Raw genomic sequence first — 21993 nt, 5'->3', positions numbered from 1 at the left:
AACACAAATAAACACATAAATACATAAAAAATTTTAAGAAAAGGAATGTCAAGCTCCCTTCCCATGTGGTTCCTGTGATCCAGGTACCATTAGGTTATTTTTCAGTACTTTCTGTTCCTTTCATTTGGAAGGCGACAGAGAAGGTACAGCATCTGGGGGTTCCACAGGATCTGTGACTTCTTTTTCCTCCTCTCCGATTGCTCTGGGGTCTGCTGAGTTCAAGCCACAAACCCACAGACACTGGGTGTCTTAAGCATTCACTGTGGTATAAAAAAAAAAAAAACTAAAAATTTTTTTTTTAATTTCTGGGGGCGGAAAATGTTTGGAGTAGTTTTATGCTCTTAAATTAGATTTCAGTGTTGCCAATCCTTCCATCCTCTGCCCTGGTCTTTCTCATGCCCTCCAGCGCCTCTCCAAGCACTGGGACAGAATGTTCAGTGACCACACCAGGCAGCAGGTTGTTAGCGTGCCCACCACCCACAGGACGACAGGCCAGGGTCCCCTTCCTTCCCTTCACGACCCTGATAAGAATCGCCACAAACCCACCTGTGTTCCAGGGACAACAGGATGCCGCCCCAGGTCATTTCATTGTCTTTCCTCAATATTACTCAGCCTCCACATGGATAAAATAAGGTTAATCCAGAAAAATCTCTAACACCCCTTGCATGCTTCTGCTCCGTCGCGTCCAACTCTGGGGACTGTGGTTCACCAGGCTCCTCTGTCTCTCCACGCAAGAATACTGGAGCGGGTTGCCATGCCCTCCTTCAGGGGATCTTCCTGACCCAGGGATTGAACCCGTGTCTCCTGCACTGCAGGTGTAGATTCCTTACCCCTTCCAGCTCTATAATCCCATGATCTTAAAACATATCCCCCATCCTCAGCTCAGTTGGATGTCCTGACACCTTCATGTGCTTCCAAGTACTTCTCTAGTGAGTTCAGTCTGGGCAGTTTGGAGATTTGTATGATAAATAAACCATCCTGTACGCAGACAGGAAGCCCCAGTCACAGATCAAGGACCGAAGGCAACACTGCCCGTCGGAAAAGAACTCTCAAAACTTTTTGACTGGACAGGCAGGATGGGCCGATTCCTTTTGCACCTTTTTAATAGCCCTCACACTTCTTTTTCTCTCGGATTTAAAAAAAAAAAAACAACTCATAGCTTAACTTTTGAAGATATTAAAACGTGAGTCAAGTCAACACACACAAAGACGAGGTGGAGCAGAGCTCGGCGGGTCAGATGGCCAGTGCGCTTGTTGTTACATTCCCATGGCAAAGAGCCCTCTGCTGACACTCTGCACCTGGCTTGGAGCGGGTGGCCTGTGATCAGCCAAAATGGAACAAAATTCTGAGCATGAAATGAGCTGCTGAAGACAATTCACAGGCAATCCCAGCAACGGACGAGGGTTTCTCAGGTATTAGAGTCTGTCCTGGGCAAGCCTGTGCGTGTTACCCTCTGTGTGGAATACTGGGGCCAACAGAGGACTTGGAACCGAATCACAGACGGGACCAGAGGTGGCCGACAGCCTCTCTGTTAGTAGCTCAGCCATGTCTGATTCTTTGCGAGTCTATAGACTATAGCCCGCCTAGCTCCTCTGTCCATGGAATTCTCCAAGCAAGAACACCAGAGTGGGTTGCCATGCCCTTCTCCAAGGGGATCTTCCCAACCCAGGGACTGAACCTGGGTCTCCTGCATTGCAGGCAGATTCTTTACTCTCTGAGCCACCTGGGAAGCTCTTTTAGGGAACCATGAACCCGGCCTCTCACCCTCTTGGTCCCCACCCAACCTTCGTCTCTTATCCTGTCTATGGGATGGACATCCTCAGAGTTCTCTCCTGGCCTCTATCTTCTCTTCTTCACCCTCTATAGTCTCTCTCCAGCAAAATAACCCACTTCTAACACTTGAAACAAACAAACAACAACAACAACAAAAAAAACAGAACAACTGGAGCAAGTGCTTGGAGCACACGATTTAAGCGACAGTGGCCACAGAGGTCTGGCACGTGCCTCCAGATATGTCCACTGCCCCCGCCTCCCCGCAATTCCTTTTTTGGTTACAGGTATCACTTGGCCTGTCACAGCTCAGATTCTGCTCCACACGATGTGTTTTCAGCACTGGGTAATTCCCCTGCCTCCAAACTCACCCTCTCCTCCACTGATCCTGCTTTTCAGTGAACAAGGGAGGCCACGGCCAGAGCAAGGGCCCACGCCCACGAGTTTACAGATGTTGACAGCTGGGCAGCTTCAGGGGTCATCTGTCCAGTGAAATGGATGTTGGATTATTCAAGCCAACAGGAGCATCTATGACAGCTGATGAAAAGGCAGCAAGAAGCCCATGAAGCCACGAAGGAACCGCCTATGATGTCGGCCAAGAGCAGTGAGAGCCCAGCCGGTTCACCGACTGTCAGGAGCAAACGAAGGGCGGTTCATGTCCAGTAAAGTTCATTTTCCAAAAAGACCTGCCCTGTGTTTGTGAAAGCCACGGCAATAAATTTGCTGGATTTAGCCCACATGGCCGCCCAGAGCCGAACAGAACAAACAAGATAATAGGAAATTCTCCTCCGAGCCCTGGGTAGTCCTGCCAGGCCTCACAGGACTACAGGTCTGTTCATTAGTAAAGCCCAGAGTCACACAGAATGAACCGGTTAGTCTTCCCATTAACAGTGTGTGCCGAAACAACAGAAGTGCAGGCATTAAAAATACTCAGCTCAGAGACACTCATCCACAGAAAATAACAGTTAAAAACACTCAGTTCAGAAACATTCATCAAAATAAAATAATAGTCTCCAGGCTACTTACATCTGTGTCGGGTCCTTTATCTGCCCCCGGACAAGAAAAAGTAACAAATTCATGGCACCTCTTGTGAACCACAAAACAGCAAACTGGTGGAGAGAAAAGAAAACTAAAATTAGAAGAGTGGATTGAATATACAAAGCTTTGTCCTCCAAACAGGGCTACCTGCTGTCAGCAGTCAAATTAATTTCACTACAGACAGAATCGCATAAACAGCAATCAGACAGCATTTCATTGGAGGCTTGGCCTCATTTGGTATTGCTTGGATTCCCGGATAACAGAACCACAGAATGCCCGCATGGACACGGCACAGGAGACCTAAAGCTTAACTTGTCTCCTCTAAAGCTGAGGGGAGAGGACGGGGTGGTAAGACCCTTCTCCTGAGGTATAAACCAGGAAGCTACAGGTAAAGCACTCTGCACTCCCCTCCCCCCCACCGACACAGTCAGGTGTGTAAACGTGGATAAACATTAGACCCTGTGAGTAAGATACAAGGAGAGTAACTTATTACAAATAATACATGGGTATCACCAAGAACTTCCTTAGCAGAATTCTGAACTTCAAGAACTCCTTAAGACACAAACCAGATCTACGGAAAACAGCCCTTTGAAGTGGAGAAAAGTTGGAAAGCATCCTCTCTCTTGAATCTACCAGCTTGGGGAGGGGCGGGGTGGTGACCCACAGACACTCCAAACCACTATGCAGCAAGTGTTTTCCAAGCAACAGGGTTTTCATAAGTCTTCCTGAAGATGAATCAATAAAAAAATCATGAGTTATAAACTAGTAAGTCAGATTTTTATGAATAGTGTAACATGGAGGACACACAAAAGATATAAATAAATGTCCTAGGCCATCCTCCCTCTAAAAGTGCAGCACCAGCTCCAGAGCGCACAACCTACGGCCCTCTTGTTTTCTGCTAAACAATAAGCTGGGCTTCCCCGTTGGCTCAGACAGTAAAGACCCCGCCTGCAATGCAGGAGACCTGGGTTCCAACCCTGGGTCGGGAAGATCGCCTGGAGAAGGGAATGGCAACCCACTCCAGTATTCTGTTTTTGTTTGTTTGTTTGTTTGTTTTTTGAGGCTAACTACTTTACAATATTGTGGTGGTTTTTGCCGTACATGGACATGAATCAGCCACGGGTGTACATGTGTCCCCATCCTGAATGCCCCTCCCACCTCCTCCCCACCCCATCCCTCTGGGTCATCCCAGTGCACCAGCTTTGAGTGCCGTTTCATGCATCGAACCTGGACTGGCGATCTGTTTCACATATGGTAATATAGATGTTTCAGTGCTATTCTGTCAAATCATCCCACCCTCGCCTTCTCCCACAGAGTCCAAAAGTCTGTTCTTTACATCTGTCTCTTTTGCTGTCTCGCATATAGGGTCATCATTACCATCTTTCTAAATTCCATATATATGCGTTAATATACTGTATTGGTGTTTTTCTTTCTGACTTACTTCATTCTGTATAATAGGCTCCAGTTTCATCCACCTCATTAGAACTGATTGAAATGTATTCTTTTTAATAACTGAGTAACATTCCATGGTGTATATGTACCACAGCTTTCTTATCCATTTGTCTGCCGATGGACATCTAGGTTGCTTCCATGGCCTGGCTATTGTAAACAGTGCTGCGATGAACATTGGGGTACACGTGTCTCTTTCAATTCTGGTTTCCTCGGTGTGTATGCCCGGCAGTGGGATTGCTGGGTTGTACGGCTGTTCTATTTCCAGTTTTGTAAGGAATCTCCACACTGTTCTCCATAGTGGCTGCCACTCCAGTGTTCTTGCCTGGAGAATTCTGTAGACAGAGGAGCCTGGAGGGCTACAGTCCATATGGTCGCAAAGCGTTGGACACGACTGAGCAACTAACACTTTCACTTTCAGCTAAAAAACATTCACTGAGAAATCCTATGAGTCCCACATGGAAGGCAGGCGAGACCTCCCCAGACCCTGGCTGCCTTCTTCCGCTGCTGAGGGCGCTTCGCCTCCTGCACATGTGTCAGGAGGCAGAGCCGACTGAAGAGGGCTGGAGAGGCTGGCAGTTTTGCTGAGAGCCGAGACTGCAAGATCAAGGGGGCACTCAGAGGCCTGGTGGGGATGCTCGGGACGTTTGTGCTCAGCACGAGCAGCCACTGAAGGGTCTGAACCCGAGGGACGAAAGCAGTGCTCCTGACGGGCCGATGGTGGCGACAGGAAGGGTTCCTGGGACAGGTCAGGGCTGTAAGGACTGGGCCGGGGCGCCCTAGGTAGTCTAGGATTGAAAGTGATGGCCGTCACTTTTCGGCTGGTAAGAGATGGAAGCGTGAGATGCCACGGACACCGCAGAGGACCTGCCGGCTGACCACAGACACCGCTTGTCAGCCTCCTGCCATGGGCCACTCTGCCAGGTCACGTCACCTGCGTTAATTATCTCACCAAATCCTCACAACGCTACTTAATATGCTCCGACATCTGTGTTTTATGGACGGGAAAGCATTGCACTGATCTTTGGTGTCTAGTCTGTATAAGCTCATGATGTTTGCAGACAGGAGACGGGGTGGGAGAGATGGGCGGACAGAGCGATGAACAGGGCAGACGGACACAGGTCTTCTGGACAGTCATCCCTCCATGCAGAGGAGCCAGGAGCCAAACTAAGGTTTGCTGGACCCACGCCCCCCTGCCCATCTCACACTGGTGAACAGGAGAGGAAAAGGTGATGAAGGGGATGCCGAGTCTGCACATGATGCCAGGGACATGCGTGCATGGAAAAATAGTTCTAAGTATGTAATAAATATATAAAAGTGAATACAGATACATGGGTTGGTCAAAAGGTTCCTTCAGGATTTTCTGTAATATTATGATGTTACCTTTTGGCCAACCGTGTGTGTGTGTGTGTGTGTGTGTGTGTGTGTGTGTGTTTGGCCAACCGTGTGTGTGTGTGTGTGTGTGTGTGTGTGTGTGTTTGGCCAACCGTGTGTGTGTGTGTGTGTGTGTGTGTGACAACCCAGAGGGTGAAGCTGTGGGTGTAATTGTCAGGGAAGCAGGATAAAGGATGACTGCTTTCTTTTTAAATAGCTTTAAGATGGTCATAATACAACGTCAATGCAAAAGTGTATCTTTAAAAAACAAAACCCTCAGGCTGGGCACAGCAGGCAGAATGGGGCACTTAGGGAGCCGTCCGCAGGAAGGTGGACGGTTCGCGAAGCCCTCCCTTCTGGACAGGGAAGCCCGGGTGAGGTGCCAGCCGCGGGCGCCCCTGGGGCGGGACCCCGTGGAGGCGCCCCCGGCCCTCACCGCCCCAGCGCCGCGGCCTCCCGGGCGTGTCCGCCGCAGCGCCCCATCGCAGGCTCCTGAGGACCGACAGACGGCAGCGCGGACGCTCAGACCAGGCCCATCAGCCACGGTCCCCGACACGGCCTCGGCTCCACTCGCGGATTGAGGAAGACAAGGGCCACAGGGCCTGTTTCCTCTCCACGGTTCACTGCGGACACGCTGTGTGGGGCGGACATGGAGCATGCGGAGTCCCTGCTCGGTGCGCCAGCCTTCCAGCGCTTCCTCTGGTCCAGGCGGATCAGGTCCCCGCGGCCGGTTGGTGTCCAGGCCTGCCAGTGCGCCCAGCTCTCCAGCGGGAACTGCACAGACTGTACCCCTGAATCCCCAGTCCAGTCGTATCCTGGAATCAGCCCGCACTGAACAATATAATATGAAAGGGAAGCAAAAGCCCCCAGATCATTTCCTCCCCAACTGCCATGAAGTGACTGGACTCCCCCGGCAGGAGGGGGAGAGGAGGTCCAGAGAGCTGCTCCCCCTGAGTTATCCAGGTGGGTTCAAGGACTCAGATCGAGATGAGATAAAGAAACAGATCGAGATGAGATAAAGAAATGGAACCTGCGGCTCCGCCCTCCCTCCTGTGGGGTGGGGGGCTGATTAGGGAGAGGGAGCAGGGAGACCCTCTCCATTCAAGCCCACAGAGTTTGTTTGGAAAGATAAAAGGTTTTGGAAGTACTTGCTGGTGACAGTTGTACAATCTTGTGTATATACTAAGTCCACTCAGCTGTACAAGTAAACATGGTTAAAATTGTAACTTTAAAGTTACATACACTTTGTTGTTGTTGTTGAGTCGCTAAGTCATGTCTAACTCTTTGTGACCCCATGGACTGTAGCATGCCAGGCTCAACAAAATATAATTTAAGTTACGCATCAACCTGGAGCGAGATTTATGAAGTTATAAATAAGGTACACAGACATGGAGTCTTGCTTATGTAGATTTACGGCTTTTTTTGTTCCCAGTGGACCTGGCTGCAAAACCAAGGAAGTATTACTTCCATTTCATTAGGTTCTACGTAAAGTCCACGCCAGATTAGAGGGGAGATGCGGGGAAAATTGAGTTTTCAGAGCCAAGGACTCACACGATCTCAGAGGATTAGAAATGGGCTCCTCCGACCTTCACATCTCTGTGCAGAGTCAGCAGCAGCAGCAGCGATGGAAACAAGGGCCTCACCCCCAGAGCCTGGCTCTCCACGCAACCCCCGGGGACCGTCTGTCACCTCTTTACATGCAAAACAGGGTCATCCTGCTTACACATCATGTGGACCACAGGCTTGTTGAGGGGAGAAAATACATACTTAGGTATCACCTTCCATTTTGTTTAAACAATAATTTCCTTTCACCCTCAAGTCTTAAGTCCATATCATTTCAAATTCAGCTCATAGTGACATAAAATGGAACATGTGCATAAAAGTCCCGTTGTCCAAAATTAATGGGGTAAAAGCCATTATGTAACAAACCTGCAATTCAAAAAAGGATCCTACTAAATTTAATAGTTTGACTTCATTTAGAGCGGAAGACAGGCAGCCAAGCTTCTGAGAGCTCCTTTTTTAAATACATAAATGGCTGCCATCATGTGAGATGGTTTTAATTAAATCTTGCTTAGCTGGAAGGGATTAATGAAAGGTAACGTCACATCAGAACACAGTGAAAGGAAAACCTCTAAGGCTAGCGAACTGCTTTCAGCTTTGCGGGGAAAGTAACGAAAAACTGAGCATATATTCTATTCGCATGTTAAAAGAAAATTATTGGTTTCAGGTTTGTAACAATTGAAAACGGTCTTCTTGTGTGATGCATGTTAAAGTTGTATGAAAACAAGCCAAATCAATGTGCTTTATCACACAGTGTGATATGCCATTCTGCAGCCAGCATGCTGATTCTGCCCTAAGCCTTTGTGCACATTCTCCTGAGTAAACCCTGTCAAAACCCCCAATATTCAATATTTCCTCCTTTCCCCAGAGGAATCACCTTTAACCTCCTCCTCAACTTTCTATCACCAAGTCCCACAGATGCTTCCTCCTTTGTGTCAGTCCCTGCTTGGAGCCGAGATGTATTTCAGCAGGTGTGAAGGGCAGAGACCAGAGGTGGCCCTCGTGTTCCTGGCCAGAGAATCTAGGCCAACGGTGTGGGCATGTTGAAGCCAAGAGGAGAGCCCTGGGGTGAAACAAAGCAGAGAAGACCAAGACGGAGAGGCAGACAGACAGAGAAGCAGGTCTGTGTCAGCCTGGCATTCAGCTTCCATATTACCCATGTCTATGATCCATCAACGGAGGTCATCCTGCTGCTTTTCACATTGCACCCAAGTACTGCATATCGGACTCTTCTGCTGACTATGAGGACTACTCCATTTCTTCTAAGAGATTCTTGCCCACAGTACTTTGGTCACCTGATGTGAAGAGCCAACTCACTGGAAAAGTCACTGATGCTGGGGAAAACTGAGGGCAGGAGGAGAAGGGGTGGACAGAGGCCGAGACGGCTGGATGGCATCATCGATTCAATGGACATGAGTTTGAGCAAGCTCCAGGAGACAGTGAAGGACAGAGGAGACTGTCGTGCTGCCACCCACAAGGTGGCAGAGAGTCAGATAAGACTTAGCGACTCAACAACAACAACAAATGATCCATCAAACACCCTTTATGTTTTTCATTCTCTTGCGACTTGCCTGGTGGTTGGGTGGCTAAGACTGTGCTGCCAGTCAGGGGCCCTGGGTTCCACCCCAGTCAGAGAAGTGGGACCCACGCACCACAGCGGAGAGGGTCCACCTGTGGTGAAGACCTGGCGCAGCCAAATAAGCAAATATTTTAAAAAATAATGACAAATACTCTAAAATTTTCATTCCCTTCATATACAGCCGCCCTTCACACGTATGATCTAATTTAACACACCTGAACACAGAAGCTCCCGAGTACATGCTTTTTACTGCTATGCCCACTGGAACCTAGTTTTCTGCACGAGCAGCTGAAAGAGTCCTAAACGACAAAAAAGACCAGAAGGCGGTGGAAATGCGTGGAGCAGACCAGGGGGCCTGCCTGCTGCAATGACACCGCGAGGCTGTAAGAGGCAAAATGCCTGCCACCCCAGATCTTTCCAAGAAAGGCAGGAAAAGAAGCTGCAGGTGCAGGGTTCCAGAGGGATGTAAGACAGTAAAAACACTTAGGAACCAGGCTTCAATTCTCAGTGCAGATGAAGAAGGGACTCCTACAGTGCAGACGAAACCTCCGGCTCACGACTGCATTCCATCTGACCTGGAGCACTCAGCAGGGATAAGCCTGTCTCTGGCTGCAGTGGGACTGAGTGTCAGGAAGTGTAACCCATGAATCTCGGCTTTTCTCTGTCTCTTTGGCCAAATATGTGTTTTTCTCAGTGTGTCTGTGCAAGGCTTATTCAGTCTTTTAATAACTTACAAACTTATAATGACTTCACTCTTGCTCATTCCATTCCTCAGCAAACATTTGTAAAGCACCTACTGTCCATCCCTGCTCCCCAGGATGGACCAGACAGGCAGAGTTTGCCTTGCAGGAGCGCAGAGGCCAGTTAAGAAGAAGGGCATGCCGAGGAAGAGGTCTCTCTCGCTTTCTCTGTCCCCACCGCTTCCCCCCTTCATCTCCCGCTTCTGTCCCCTTCAGTTATAATGCAAAGACCAGGGTAGGTTTTATGTTATTGAACAGCTTTTACCTTTGTCTTTATTTATTTATTTTTGATGTAGACCATTTTCAAAGCCAATGCAGATGCCAGAGACTCGGGTTTGACTCCTAGGTCGGGAAGATCCCCTGGAGAAGGAAATGGCAATCCACTCCAGTGTTCTTGCCTGGAGAATCCCATGGACAGAGGAGCCTGGAGGGCTATACTCCATGGGGTCACAAAGAGTCAGACACGACTTAGCAACTAAACTACAACAATATACATACACACACTCATATACAAAATATACACACACACACACACATATATATATACACAAAAAACCAAGGCAGTATCTAGAAAGTTAATAATTCAATAAATAAAAATGATACTCAGATGAGGTATGTGTGCTTAAGAAGAGAGCAACACCCTGGTTCTCAAATGGAACCCAGTTGCTAAGAGAAGATAAGTCTGCAGCATCCAGGTAAAGCTTTGTATGAAAATCAACTTCAGATTTCACCTAACGGGGATGAACAGGGACAGGCTGGAAGGGCTTTGGGGGCAATCGTCGCTGGCAGCTCTGTGGGACGGCACATTCCTGTCGGGAAACTCCCTGCATCACCAGTGAACAGTGAGCTCAGCTTTAAGTCCAAAGCAGCAGTGAGCAATAAACAAACAAACATGTGAATTAGGGTTCCGCACACACTTCCATGGGGAAAACTAAAGGCCCGCAAAGATTACGGGTGACTGTCGGCAAAAAAAGTTATTTCAAACCTAAATTGCTGATGTGAAATGGAAAGGGTGCAATTCAAAAGTATCAGGGGCATTTGTAGACTCATCTTCTCACAGCTATTAACGAGTTTAATAAAGTCAGAATTCTTAAAGGGTTCAATAGAGAAGGGTAATCAGGAGTCCAAAGGTAAAAATTATTGGCATTTTTTATATGCCCTGCTTTATATATTGGCTAGAATTTGCAATCAAAATCATAACAATGACTCTATTTGCTTGATGCTTGCTGATTCTGTAAAGCACTTTCTCAGTCTTTATTGATGATATAACACATGTTCCTACACAAATATTAAGCCCCCGGAAAACAAACAGTTGTCTTCCTCAAGGAACCAAGAGTTCAGGGAAGTCACCTTTATGTTCACCTCCATGAAGATTATTCCTAATTTAAAAGGCAGTAAACATCACTGGGTATCTGAGAATAACAGCCCTGGGGAGAGCTCAGAAAGACTCCACTGCAGCTGTGCCCCTGGAAGCTTCTTCTGGGGGAGGCGGGGGAGGTGAGCAATGAAGTTAGACTCTCCCCAGCCTCAGCTTGTCTCTCCTTTAATCCCAGGCTACAGACTAATCCTCAAGTCAAAGTCCTGCTATCCTAGCAGCCTCACGAAGAGTCAACATCTTCAGCACATATTTGTTCAGTAAACAAGCCACTTGGTTATGAGCCGAAGGTCGGGGTAGATCCAAGAACCGTGTCTATCTTTCCGGAATTCATAAATTTCATAATCTATATCCATTGACTCTCAAAATAAAGTTGCATGTTTGTTCATGTGGCCACTCCTTCCACAAATACCTGTGAAGTTCCGAGGAAAAAGCCAGGAAGGCTGGCAGGTATGGAAGGACTTGGGGTTTAATAAAGCACAGTTCTTTACAGGCCTCTGTCTGCAAGGGATGCCAGAAGCCACCTGAGAAGAGACGGTGACAATCCTGAATGCAGTTTCAAGAAAGATGATGTGCCGGAGTGTCGGGAAGAGGAATCAGCAGAAGACCAGAGACAAGCCCCGGAAAGGAAGCCAGCAGAGCCTGGAGTCCTAAAATCTGTAAGGTGGGAGCATCTCAAAAAGGAAGCTTTCAACAGCATGAGAGCTGGATCGTAAAGAAGGCTGAGCACCAAAGAACTGATGCTTTCAAACCATGGTGCTGGAGAAGACTCTTGAGAGTCCCTTGGACTGCAAGGAGATCAAACCAGTCCATCCTAAAGGAAATCAACCCTGAATATTCATTGGAAGGACTGATGCTGAAGCGCCAATATTTTGACCACCTGATGCGAAGAGCTGACTCATTTGAAAAGACCCTGATGCTGGGAAAGACTGAAGGCAGGAGGAGAAGGGGGCAACAGAGGATGAGATGGTTGGATGGCATCACCGACTCGATGGACATGGGTTTTCCAGGGAAGCCTGGCTGCTGCCATCCACGGGGTCGCAAAGAGCCAGACACAACAGAGCACAGTGCAGCATGCTGTGGATCAACTAGTCTGCAATGAACTCTGTTTTTAAAAATTAAACTTAGAAAAAAAAAATAGAGGAATTAGCAGGAGAGCAGGCTGTAAGGAAACAGAGGTGGTGGACAGACACTTTCAGTTTAGTTAAATTCTGGTCAACAATTTGCTGAGCAGCAGCTACATCCCATGTGGGGAGTGGGCCCTGGTGATGGGAAAGATCAATGAGACTCAGGTCTCTTCAAGAGCTTCTAGCCTGGTTTGGAAAACAGATTCATAAACAGGTAACTTCAAGATTAGGAAGGAGGTGAAGTCAAGTCTTCCCAATGTGGTCTGTGAGCACCTGCAGAAGGGCTCTGATACAAGGCCAAGTTCAGGGAAGTCTGTCAGTAGAAATCATGAAAAGAGACAAAAGGCCAAGGGACTTTCCCCCACTAAGTGAGCAGCAGAGTCGACAGTTAAATCCACATGAAATGATAAAAACAGGCTGGGGCTGCTTCACGTAAACCATGGAGGCAGGTCAGTGGTCAGAGGAAAACTCAAGTCCTGATGGAAAGGAATGCGATTCGTATCAACCAAGAAAATAACTACTTTGGGTCATGGTTCACAGAAATTATGAAGTTGTTCCAAATCCCTCAGTAAACACTCTAATTTCAGAATCCAGTGCTTTTTCTAAAATTTGATTTAGGCATGGCATGTAATTACAAAGCTCCTGTGGGCAAAGTTAGGGAAAAAGTGTTTTATATTTAATGTCTGGTTTGGCTTTGATTTCAATCAATGTTGGAAATGGCATAAGAACTGCCTCCGAATGAAAAGAGGATATTAAAGTTTAGTTAGAAATGCAGGCCATAACAAAGGCAAACACAGTATGCTACTTCTGAAATTAGAAGGTGCCCACAACACAGCGGCAGTTTTTAATTCTCAGAGGTAAACACATGTAGAAAGTTTCCCTAAATAAAACGCTTTCGTTTTCTCGAGATTACATGGAGCTTATGTGACAAAGTCAGTCCACATTAATATGTAAATTCCTACCCAAGTATTTCCCTTGGTTTATCTTGGACAATTCACAAGAAGCCATAATACATTAATTACCTCTCTTTTATCAAGTATGTTGGGAACGAATAAAGCATCAGAGATATGGAACATGACATAATTACTAAGCAAAGAGGCCAGAAGTGTCCAAAAAGGAAATGTGAAGGTGCCCAAGGGATTCCTAAGTCCCTGGGTAACTGGAGGGAGAGCTCAAGGGAAGGACTTGCCACAAAGGAACCAGGAAAGTTTTCATATAAATAAGGACGTTGGGCAGAGAAAGAGCAAGAAAATTAAAAAAAAAAAGTCAACCTTAAAAAATGAGTATTACATTTCTAAATTGGATGCCAGAAAATATAAGGCAAAATAAGTTTTAAAACACAGTAAGTTGGTAAGTAAGTTGTTATCCAGAATTAATCGTGATGCAGAGCTACTTGTAGATTTTAAAAGTTGTACATGTGTCTGCAGGTGGAAGAGTCTACAAAGACAGAGAAAACTGGTAAAAGGATGGTGCTTGGGGAGAATTTATATCACTTTCCCCCCTTCTGTTCATCTACATTTTTTCTAATTCTTCAACCATTAACTAAATTTATAAAAATATGACTTTAAAGATGATATTCAGAATAACAAGGTACAAGATTCTGAAATGCTTTTTGAATCACTGTAAGAGAAAATTAGGAAGCATATATTTAGAATCGAACTTGTTTTGTTACATTGTGAGCCTAGCAGGTATTTATTTAACACAATTCCATGAGTTATGCTGCTGGGTGCTCAACCTCAGGGGTCTATATGGAAATGAGAAAACCCAACTCTGAAATGCTCAAGGATAGAAGCAGAAACAAGAACCCGAACACCAAGGAAGCAGGGACAGCCAGATCAATGGTAACACCTCCTTGTCATCGGCTTAGAGCCTTTCGGTTTTGCACACCAGCAATTCCACACTCAGCAGTTCACTTTTTTTAAATACACACAAAAACGTGTGGCACAGAGGGGTTTACAACAGCACTGCCTATAAGAGTTAAACACTGGGGCAAAGCTACGAGCCCAACAATGGTCACCAGGCGTCCACTTGCTACCACGCTCCAGAGTCTCATGCACTTACTGCAGCAGGTAGGCGTCCAAAACACAGAACGAAGTAGAAGGAAAGCTGGCTGCAAAAGAGAACAGAATACATCTTAACACACACATACCACTCAGCCCACCGCTGAGGGGGGCGTAGAGTCGCTCGGACAAGGACTACAGCCCACCAAGAAAGGCACCAAGGCGATCAACCAGTCCTTCCTAAAGGAAATCAACCCTGAATATTCACTGGAAGGACTGATGCTGAAACTGAAGCTCCAATACTGTGGCCACCTGATGCAAAGAGCTGACTCATCTGGAAAAGACCCTGATGCTGGCAAACACTGAATGCAGGAGAAGGGGGCAACAGAGGATGGTTGGATGGCATCACCAACTGAATGGACATGAGTTTGAGCACTCTGGGAGATGGCAAAGAACGGGGAAGCCTGGCATGCTGCACTCCATGGGGTTGTAAAGAATCGGACGTAACTGAATGACTGAACAACAACAACGACAAAGACAGGCACCACTGTCTTAGAGAATGGGAGGGGGTCACTGTTCATATGCTTTTGGGGGGGGGATGAAATGTAAACTAGACTGTGTTGGTGTTTGCACAACTCTGAAAACAGTAGAAACCACTGCACTGTAGACCTCAAAGGATATCCAAGTGACCGCATGTCATGTGACTTCAAATGACTGTATTGTGAATTATCTTTTTTTTTTATTTTTTGCTGTTTGTTTTAAAACTATTTTTCTTTCAGTTTTATTGCCAGAAAACTGATATAGAATATCATATAAGTTTAAGGTATACAACGTAATGACTGACAAAATTAGTTAACATTCTTCATCTCACATAAATACAAAAAAAAACTTTATCATGTGATGAGAACTGTTATTTTAAAAAGCTAATGTTGTTTAGTCACTCAGTCATATCTGACTCTTTGCGACCCCATGGACTGCAGCCCACCAGGCTCCTCTGTCCACGGGATTTTCCAGGCAAGAACACTGGAGTGGGTTGCCATTTCCTTCCCTAGGGGACCTTCCTGACCCAGGGATCAAAGCCATGTCTCCTGCATTGCAGGCAGATTCTTTACCACTGACCCACCAGGAAAGCCCAGAAATAAATAGTCCTTGGCTGGTCTGGTTCAGCAGAGCCCCAAACAACACTGAAAGGCCATGCGTCCCATTATGTCTTATTTTCAAATTTAAAATAATTTTCTCATGTTTTTGCTCTTTTGAGGTGCTTTTCCCCTAGATTTTCTGGATGGAGATTTTGTTCTGAGTTATCTTGAGAAGGCCGTCTGTGGATGTCTGAACTGTGTTCTCCAGCGGTTTCTCGGGTGTCGTTGCCCAGCACACGGGCTTCTCAGCGCTGTCAGGTACCGTCCTCCACCCCGATTCCATAGCAACTTTACAGTCTGCGAATCCGCCTGAAACTGTAAAGCCCCCAAGTTCCACCTGCGGTAACCCTATGTCACTATTAACCACCTGGGCTGAAGGGCATGAACCGGCACAATCAACACATCAACGGGGGGCTCTTGGGTGGGGGTTGGGAGTCTTACTTCTGTCATGTGACACTTTCAAGGGCACGCCTTAAAGCTAAAGGTGGGGCGAGAACCTCGGTCCTTTCCAGTCGGATTCGCTGCGTAAGCACACGGTGGCCTGGAGCCCCGCTTCCCTCAGCATCATCAGACCCTCAGCTAGACCGCCTCCTCCGCCAGCCACGCCCGCGGAAGGCAGGCTCCCGGGGCAGAGGGCCCTAGAGCCACGCGGCCAGCGGTCCAGGGTCTCCATCCGTGTGTGCGCATAGGCACACAGGAAAACAAGACAAGACTTCAAGGCTTTTGATAATGTCTGCTGCACGGCAGGCGTGCAACCGCAGAAGGGTCTCCCAGCTAGACTACGGGGTTTACACTTGAACGGGCTTGGCCGAGTGAGATAAGGAGCAAGAACAGTCTTCAGGAATCTCTGGCTCAGTGCCTTTATCCCACAGATGAGGAAACGGCACAGGAAGAAGGGAAGGGCAGAGTCACCAGCCAATCGCGGGGAGGTTGAGTTCCAACCCCGGCAGTGGCCTGAGGGTCAGAGCGTCTACCAAGACCGCACCCTTGGGGGCTGGTTATCTCCCCACAGCCGGAGCTCCTGGGTCCCCAGTGTGGGTGCTGCTGTGGCCACTCTAAGGCTCTGATTTTCCGAGCATCTCACTTGGATTTGAGCGGCAAGACGGGCAAAGGTCGGCTGCACAGAGGGGCCCCGTGCTTACCGCGGGTCTGGCTGCAAGGTGTCTCCTTGCTGAAAGGTCGGGACTGGCAGGGACGTGCGGGGCCCAGGTGAGAAGTCAGGCCTGAGCAGCGGAGGGGCAGGGGGATGTCAGCGCTCCAGGCGAGTAAACCTGAGTGAGCCCGGGACGTGCGCAGGGGTGACGGAGCAAGCCTGCGAACAAGCAGACCGAGGCTGGAAGCCCGTCAGAGCCCCGGACATGGGCAGACAGCAGGAGCGGGCACCGAAGCTGCACTGACCCTCGTCCGGGTCTCAGGACGCGGGAGGGGAGCAGCCCCCACGCAGTGGGGGACGTCTGATGCCAGAAGAGAGGACAGGGATCCAGGGGTCCGGGACGAGACGCAGGCGGCTCTCCCAGCTCCGACCCTCGGCCTCCGCGGGGAGAAAGAGGAGACAGAGTGTGCTCCCCGGTCGGGCCTCCGCGAGGGCACCGCCCACTCCCGCCCACCAGGCCAGTCAGCCAGGGTCTGTGGATGGTGGCTGTCTCTTCCGAAGGCACCAGTGTCTCTGAAAACGGACTCGGTCATCGCACGTGGAGCCTGTGCTTCTCCACTGACTCTACATCTGGGGTCCGCAGAGGACCCCCCAAGGAGCTGGGCCTTTCTGCCCAGAAGCTCCTTCGCAGGAAGGAGCCTGGTGGGAGGGCATCTGCAGGAGGACCGGACCGTCCCTCCCCGCCTCCTCCCGAAGTCTGCTCACTCTGCACTTCTTCTTGGCAACTGAGCGCTAAACCCAGGAAGGAAAGATGAGGTTAATTCTGTGGAAACACCTGTCATGGATTTCTGCTCCCTTGACAAAGAAGAGAAAATTGGAGAAATGCTGATAGGGTTCCTGGACTATAAATAAAGACTCAGATGATTTCCACCCTGGTGCCTGCAATGAGCAAACGCGCAGATATCCGCTCAAGGCTGGGGGCTGTGGCCACGGGGGCACCGAGGAGAAGCCTGGGTCCTCCAAGAGCTTCCGCCTCCAGCCTGGGCTCCGGGGAGGTCGCCTCAGGGGCTGTAAACACGCGAAGCTTTATTGACCAAACTGATGGAGCCAGTTCTGAGTCTTCTGCCTCTTCATCCCCTCTGTCCAAATCCTCCAGAGAAACTGAGTCTGAGTTTGCCCCACACCCACCCCCAGCTGTTAGGTGACCTTGAATGTAAGCCCTCCTCTCCCCGAAGGTCAGGGACATAGGGAAAGAAATCTGACCCAATTTCCATCTCTTCACCCCATTTTAGAAAGTGACTTTTGGGACTTCCCTGGCGGTCCATGCTTCCACTGCAGGGGGCAAGGATGCGATATCTGGTCAGGAACCTAGGATCCTGCACAGCGGCCCCCAAAATAACTTTTTATAAAAAGCTTTTCGCTGTTTTGTGTACCAGTTCCACAAAGTTTAGAAAACAGTCCACTCAGTGTTTGAGAGTCATTCGGATTCACTAGTCTAAAAATGGGTTTTACATTTGTTCTCCCCTAAAACCAAGGGAGCTGAAAAGCCCAGTTTTGCCCTGATGACGGTATTTTCCTGTGACTGTCTTATAGTCTGTGACACATCATTGCAGCCCAACTCCACTCAGGACCTCGTCGCTGGGAATCTGTCATGTGCCAGACGCGGGCCCGCGTAACGTGATGAGCCTGGGACACGTGAGCGCATCATGCAGGCAGCACATGGGCAGCGACGGTGACGGCTTGTGCACACACGGCCCCAAAATGGGGCCAGAGCCTGTCCAGCTTCTTCCTGGGGCGGGCAGCCAGACCTTGTTATGCCCTCCCCCAGCCCGCCTGAACCCCGCCACCCCCCCCACCCCAGCACCAAGAAGAGAGCCCACTCCCAAACCTGTGACCGGATGCAGCCTGCACCCACGGGCCGGGGTTGGGGCCTCCAGGGGCAGGGCCTTTAAACTCCTGAAGGAAAGCTGCACCCACACCTTCTTCTCAGGCCCCCAAGGTCATGGAAACTAACAGATCCTGGGGCCGCCTTCTCCCAGACTCCAGCCCTGAGGCTGTGGCACGTTCCGCCCCTTCCAACGTCTCTTTCCTAAAGAACCACGAGGACCTGTGCTTGGGGGCCGGGATACCCAACCAAGCGACATCACTGCTGCTCCTCAGCCTGAGATGGGGATGCGATGGGAGCTGCAGGAACTGGGGGCCTGAGTCACCGTGGAAGCCAGGGGGACGGTGACCCCTCGACCAGCACACCCTCAGCGCTCCAGGCGGCCCGCTGCCCCGCTCGGGCTCTGCAGGTCAAAACTGACTTTGTGAAAATGATCACTCACAATTGCCAGTGACTCATTAAAAAAGTGAACACCTGTATACATGTGTACATACACAGGTATATGTACATGTGCATGAATATACGTGCAGTTCTCCCATCACACCCTATGCTTACTATTTTCTAGGCTGTACCAACAATCAGTCTATGAGCTGCTTTTAGTAAGAGATTTTTCTTCTTAAAGATGACATTTTATTCCCCTAATTAAGCTATGAAACACAGAACGCAAAAACTAGAGGTGGTAGGCAAAGGTGTTCGTGTTTTTGTAAACTGATTCTAAGAAAGCTGCCATCGTTGGTAATGAAGACCTACATCTTGGCTTAGAAGTTTCCTTAAAAGGACATGAAAACTGTTTAAAGGCTTTAGTAAAGTTAAGAAGCAGTTGATGAGTGTCTTATTTGGAGAAAGGGACAAACTCGAGATCATGAAGACATTTGTAGATGCTGCAGTTAAGGCTGGAAGAAATAAGACACTCTGCGTCGCTGTGTAACGATATTCCAGTATCAGGCAGAAGGAGCTGCTCCGCCGAGATGACCCATCCCTGGAGGTGGATGCCGGCGGCCCGGGCCTTCCTTTGCCCTCAGCAGGCGGCAGCATGCGGCTTCAGGGGACACTGGCTGCTGCTCTCCAGCCTCCCATGTCCCCTGTGTCCTTTCAGGGAGAAGCTGCTTCAGGAGAAAGCCAGCCAGCCTTGGCCGCAGGGGCTTGTCTCAGAAACTGCAAGGACCACTCAGCCTCCACCTGCACAAGGCATCGGCCAGCCTCCCTGAGTCCAGAGCGGGGTGACCTCAACAGGAATCACCCATGGTCCACAGCCAGGGGCTCATTTCAAAAGTGATGAAATGAGAGTTGAAAAATACTGAGAACTGTTCATGAATGGCTGAAACACCTCGGTGACGGCCCACAAAACACCCTCTGTCACCTGGGAACCCTTATCACATGCCGCTCTCTCCAGAAGACTGTTTTTTTTTTTTTTTTTTTCAGTTGAAGTGTAGTTGATTTACAATGTTGTGCCAATCTCTGCTGGCCAGCAAAGTGACTCAGTTTCACACATATATGCATTTTTTAAAATACTCTTTTCCATTATGGTTTGTTGCAGACTAAATATAGTTCCCTGTGCTGTACGGTAGGACCCGTTGTTTATCTGTCCTGTATTTAATAGCTTGTATCTGTTAACCCCAAACTCCCAGCTCTTCCCACCCCACCTCTCCGCCTTGGCAAACACAGGTCTGTTCTCTACATCTGAGTCTGTTTTTGTAGATAAGTTCATTTGTGTGAATTTTAGCTTCCACTTATAAGTGACATACTTGTCTTTCTCTGACTTGCTATGACAATCTCTAGTTGCATCCATCTCGCTACAAATGGCATTCTTTGTTCTTTTATGGGTGAGTAGTATCCCATCATGTTTATGTACCACATCTTCATCCATTCATCTGTCGATGGACACTGAGGCCGTGAACAGCACTGCTGTGAACACAGGGGTGTGGGCATCTTTCTGAATGAGCATCTCTGGATACTTGCCCAGGAGAGGAATTGCTGGGTCATGTGTCATCCCATTTTTAGTTTTCTACAGTGGCTGCACCAACTTACATTCCCACCCAACAGTGGAGGAGGCTTCCCTTTTCTCCACACTCTCTCCAGGATTTATTGTTCATAGATTCTTTTTGATGGTGGCCAGTCTGACCAATATGAGGTGACATCTCATTGTAGTTTTGGTTTGAATTTCTCTAACAGTTAGCAATGTGGAGCATTATATGCCTACTAGTCATCTGTGTGTCTTCTTTAGAGAAATGTCTATTATGGCCTTTTGCCCATTTTTCAGTTGGGTTGTTTGTTCTTTGGTTGCTGAATTGTAGGAGCTGTTTGTATTGATATATATTAGACATCAAGCAGGTGTCAATTCTTAACTCTCCGGCTGCCAATTAATTCACGAGCTCCCACAATGCCCACAGAATGCTTCTACATCGAGCAAACAGGTTCTCGGGTCAATATGCTTTAGCATCTACTATAAGGGCTTCCCTGGTGGCTCAGTGGTAAAGAACCCGCCTGCTAATGCGGGAGATGCAGGTTCGATCCCTGGGCCAGGAAGTCCCCTTGGAGAAGGACATGGCAACGCACTCCAGTATTCTTGCCTGGAGAATCCCATGGACAGAGGAGCCTGGTGGGCTGCCGTCCCCCGGGCAGAAAAGAGTCGGACACGACTGAGTGGAAGCACACGCCTCACAATGCACGCGTGGGTGCTCAGGGCGCCGGGTCAGCCTCCCGCGCATCTCCCCGGACAGGCTCACACCACCTCTGCCACCCGCTGGCTGCCTGGCACGCGAGCTCTCTGAGCCTCAATCACTGCATCACGAGATGAGCATTAGGAACAGCTGGGGCGATTGCTGCACTGGAACATGAGGCCACTCTCCACTCTGGATGTCAGAGAATGAAGGCTCTCTGAACGTGTCCATCACAGCTCGCGATACACTGGTATTTCGCTGTTGGAATGTGTCACTGTTACTAGGTGGTTGTCAGCTTATACTTTCACGTGCAGGATAATACATGCCTGCAGAGATTGGTCAAAACCACTCCAGAGGAAATCTGGTTGGAAAAATATTTTTTATATACAGATGAGATGTTGAGCTTTTTACTTCATGTCCTCCAAAAGTATTTGGATGTGCTTTTCTAAAGGACAGGCACGTTGAGACAATCTCAGAGAAGACTGTATATCCGTGTTTCTATTTCATAAACCTGTTACTAGGATGAACCCCAGGGAGGGGCTGAGACACTTGAAGCCTTTAGTCTCCCCAAACTGACCGCTGCAAGAAAAGCTCGAATCCAGTGAGCAGGACAGAAACCCGCTTCATGAATGATTCATCCATGGAGACTGTGGATGGATTACTCACAGCCGCAGAGGTGACCCCTCCTGCACGGGGCCCTGGCATACTGACCACTGCTGCCCGGCAGGCTATGTGCACACACTCAGCTGGACCGCAAGGAAGCAAGGCAGGGATGAAGCAGAGAGCGGCCCTCACACACCCAGAGGGAAAAACAGCAATGGCCCAAATACTGATCTGCTTAAGATCACCCCCAAGAGCATCAGATCAATAGGTACCAAAAAACTGAACAGAAACACCCCCAGCCTACCACCACACTTCCCTCCTGGCCTCTTAATGTCCCTGAGAAAGAACTGGACACAGAGATAGCCTCAGAACCAAATGAAACACAGTCAAACCCCATTCACCCAGCACCACCAGAAGACAAGGTGTTCCACCAGAGGAATTTTCCAGAAAACAGAAACTTCCTCAAACTACCAAAACTTATCACTTGGAACCACCACCATTTCTAATGTGTTGTAGCCCCCACCGCCGGTGCCGCACATCCCCGGCCCCGTGCGTGTGGCTGCCATGCGTCCACAAGCGTGGACCCACTAACACAGAGGGC

At 48.7% G+C, this 21993-nt stretch overlaps 1 protein-coding gene across 2 annotated transcripts in view; it reads right to left on the bottom strand.

Annotated features, from left to right (window-relative positions):
- The window catches only part of PRKCA (protein kinase C alpha), a 292405-nt gene that overhangs the window by 158431 nt on the left and 111981 nt on the right, over positions 1 to 21993 (bottom strand). For both annotated transcript variants that reach the window (XM_061145041.1, XM_061145042.1), the window contains exon 3: positions 2797 to 2879. In XM_061145041.1, the coding sequence (XP_061001024.1) occupies positions 2797 to 2879 (83 nt within the window). The remainder of the gene's footprint in view (positions 1 to 2796; positions 2880 to 21993) is intronic.

This window comes from Dama dama, chromosome 5 (genome assembly GCF_033118175.1).
Source record: "Dama dama isolate Ldn47 chromosome 5, ASM3311817v1, whole genome shotgun sequence".
In the NCBI taxonomy this organism is placed as follows: Eukaryota; Metazoa; Chordata; class Mammalia; order Artiodactyla; family Cervidae; genus Dama; species Dama dama.
The sequence above is the reverse complement of the archived record's forward strand: the minus strand, read 5'-3'. Positions and strand labels throughout refer to the sequence as shown.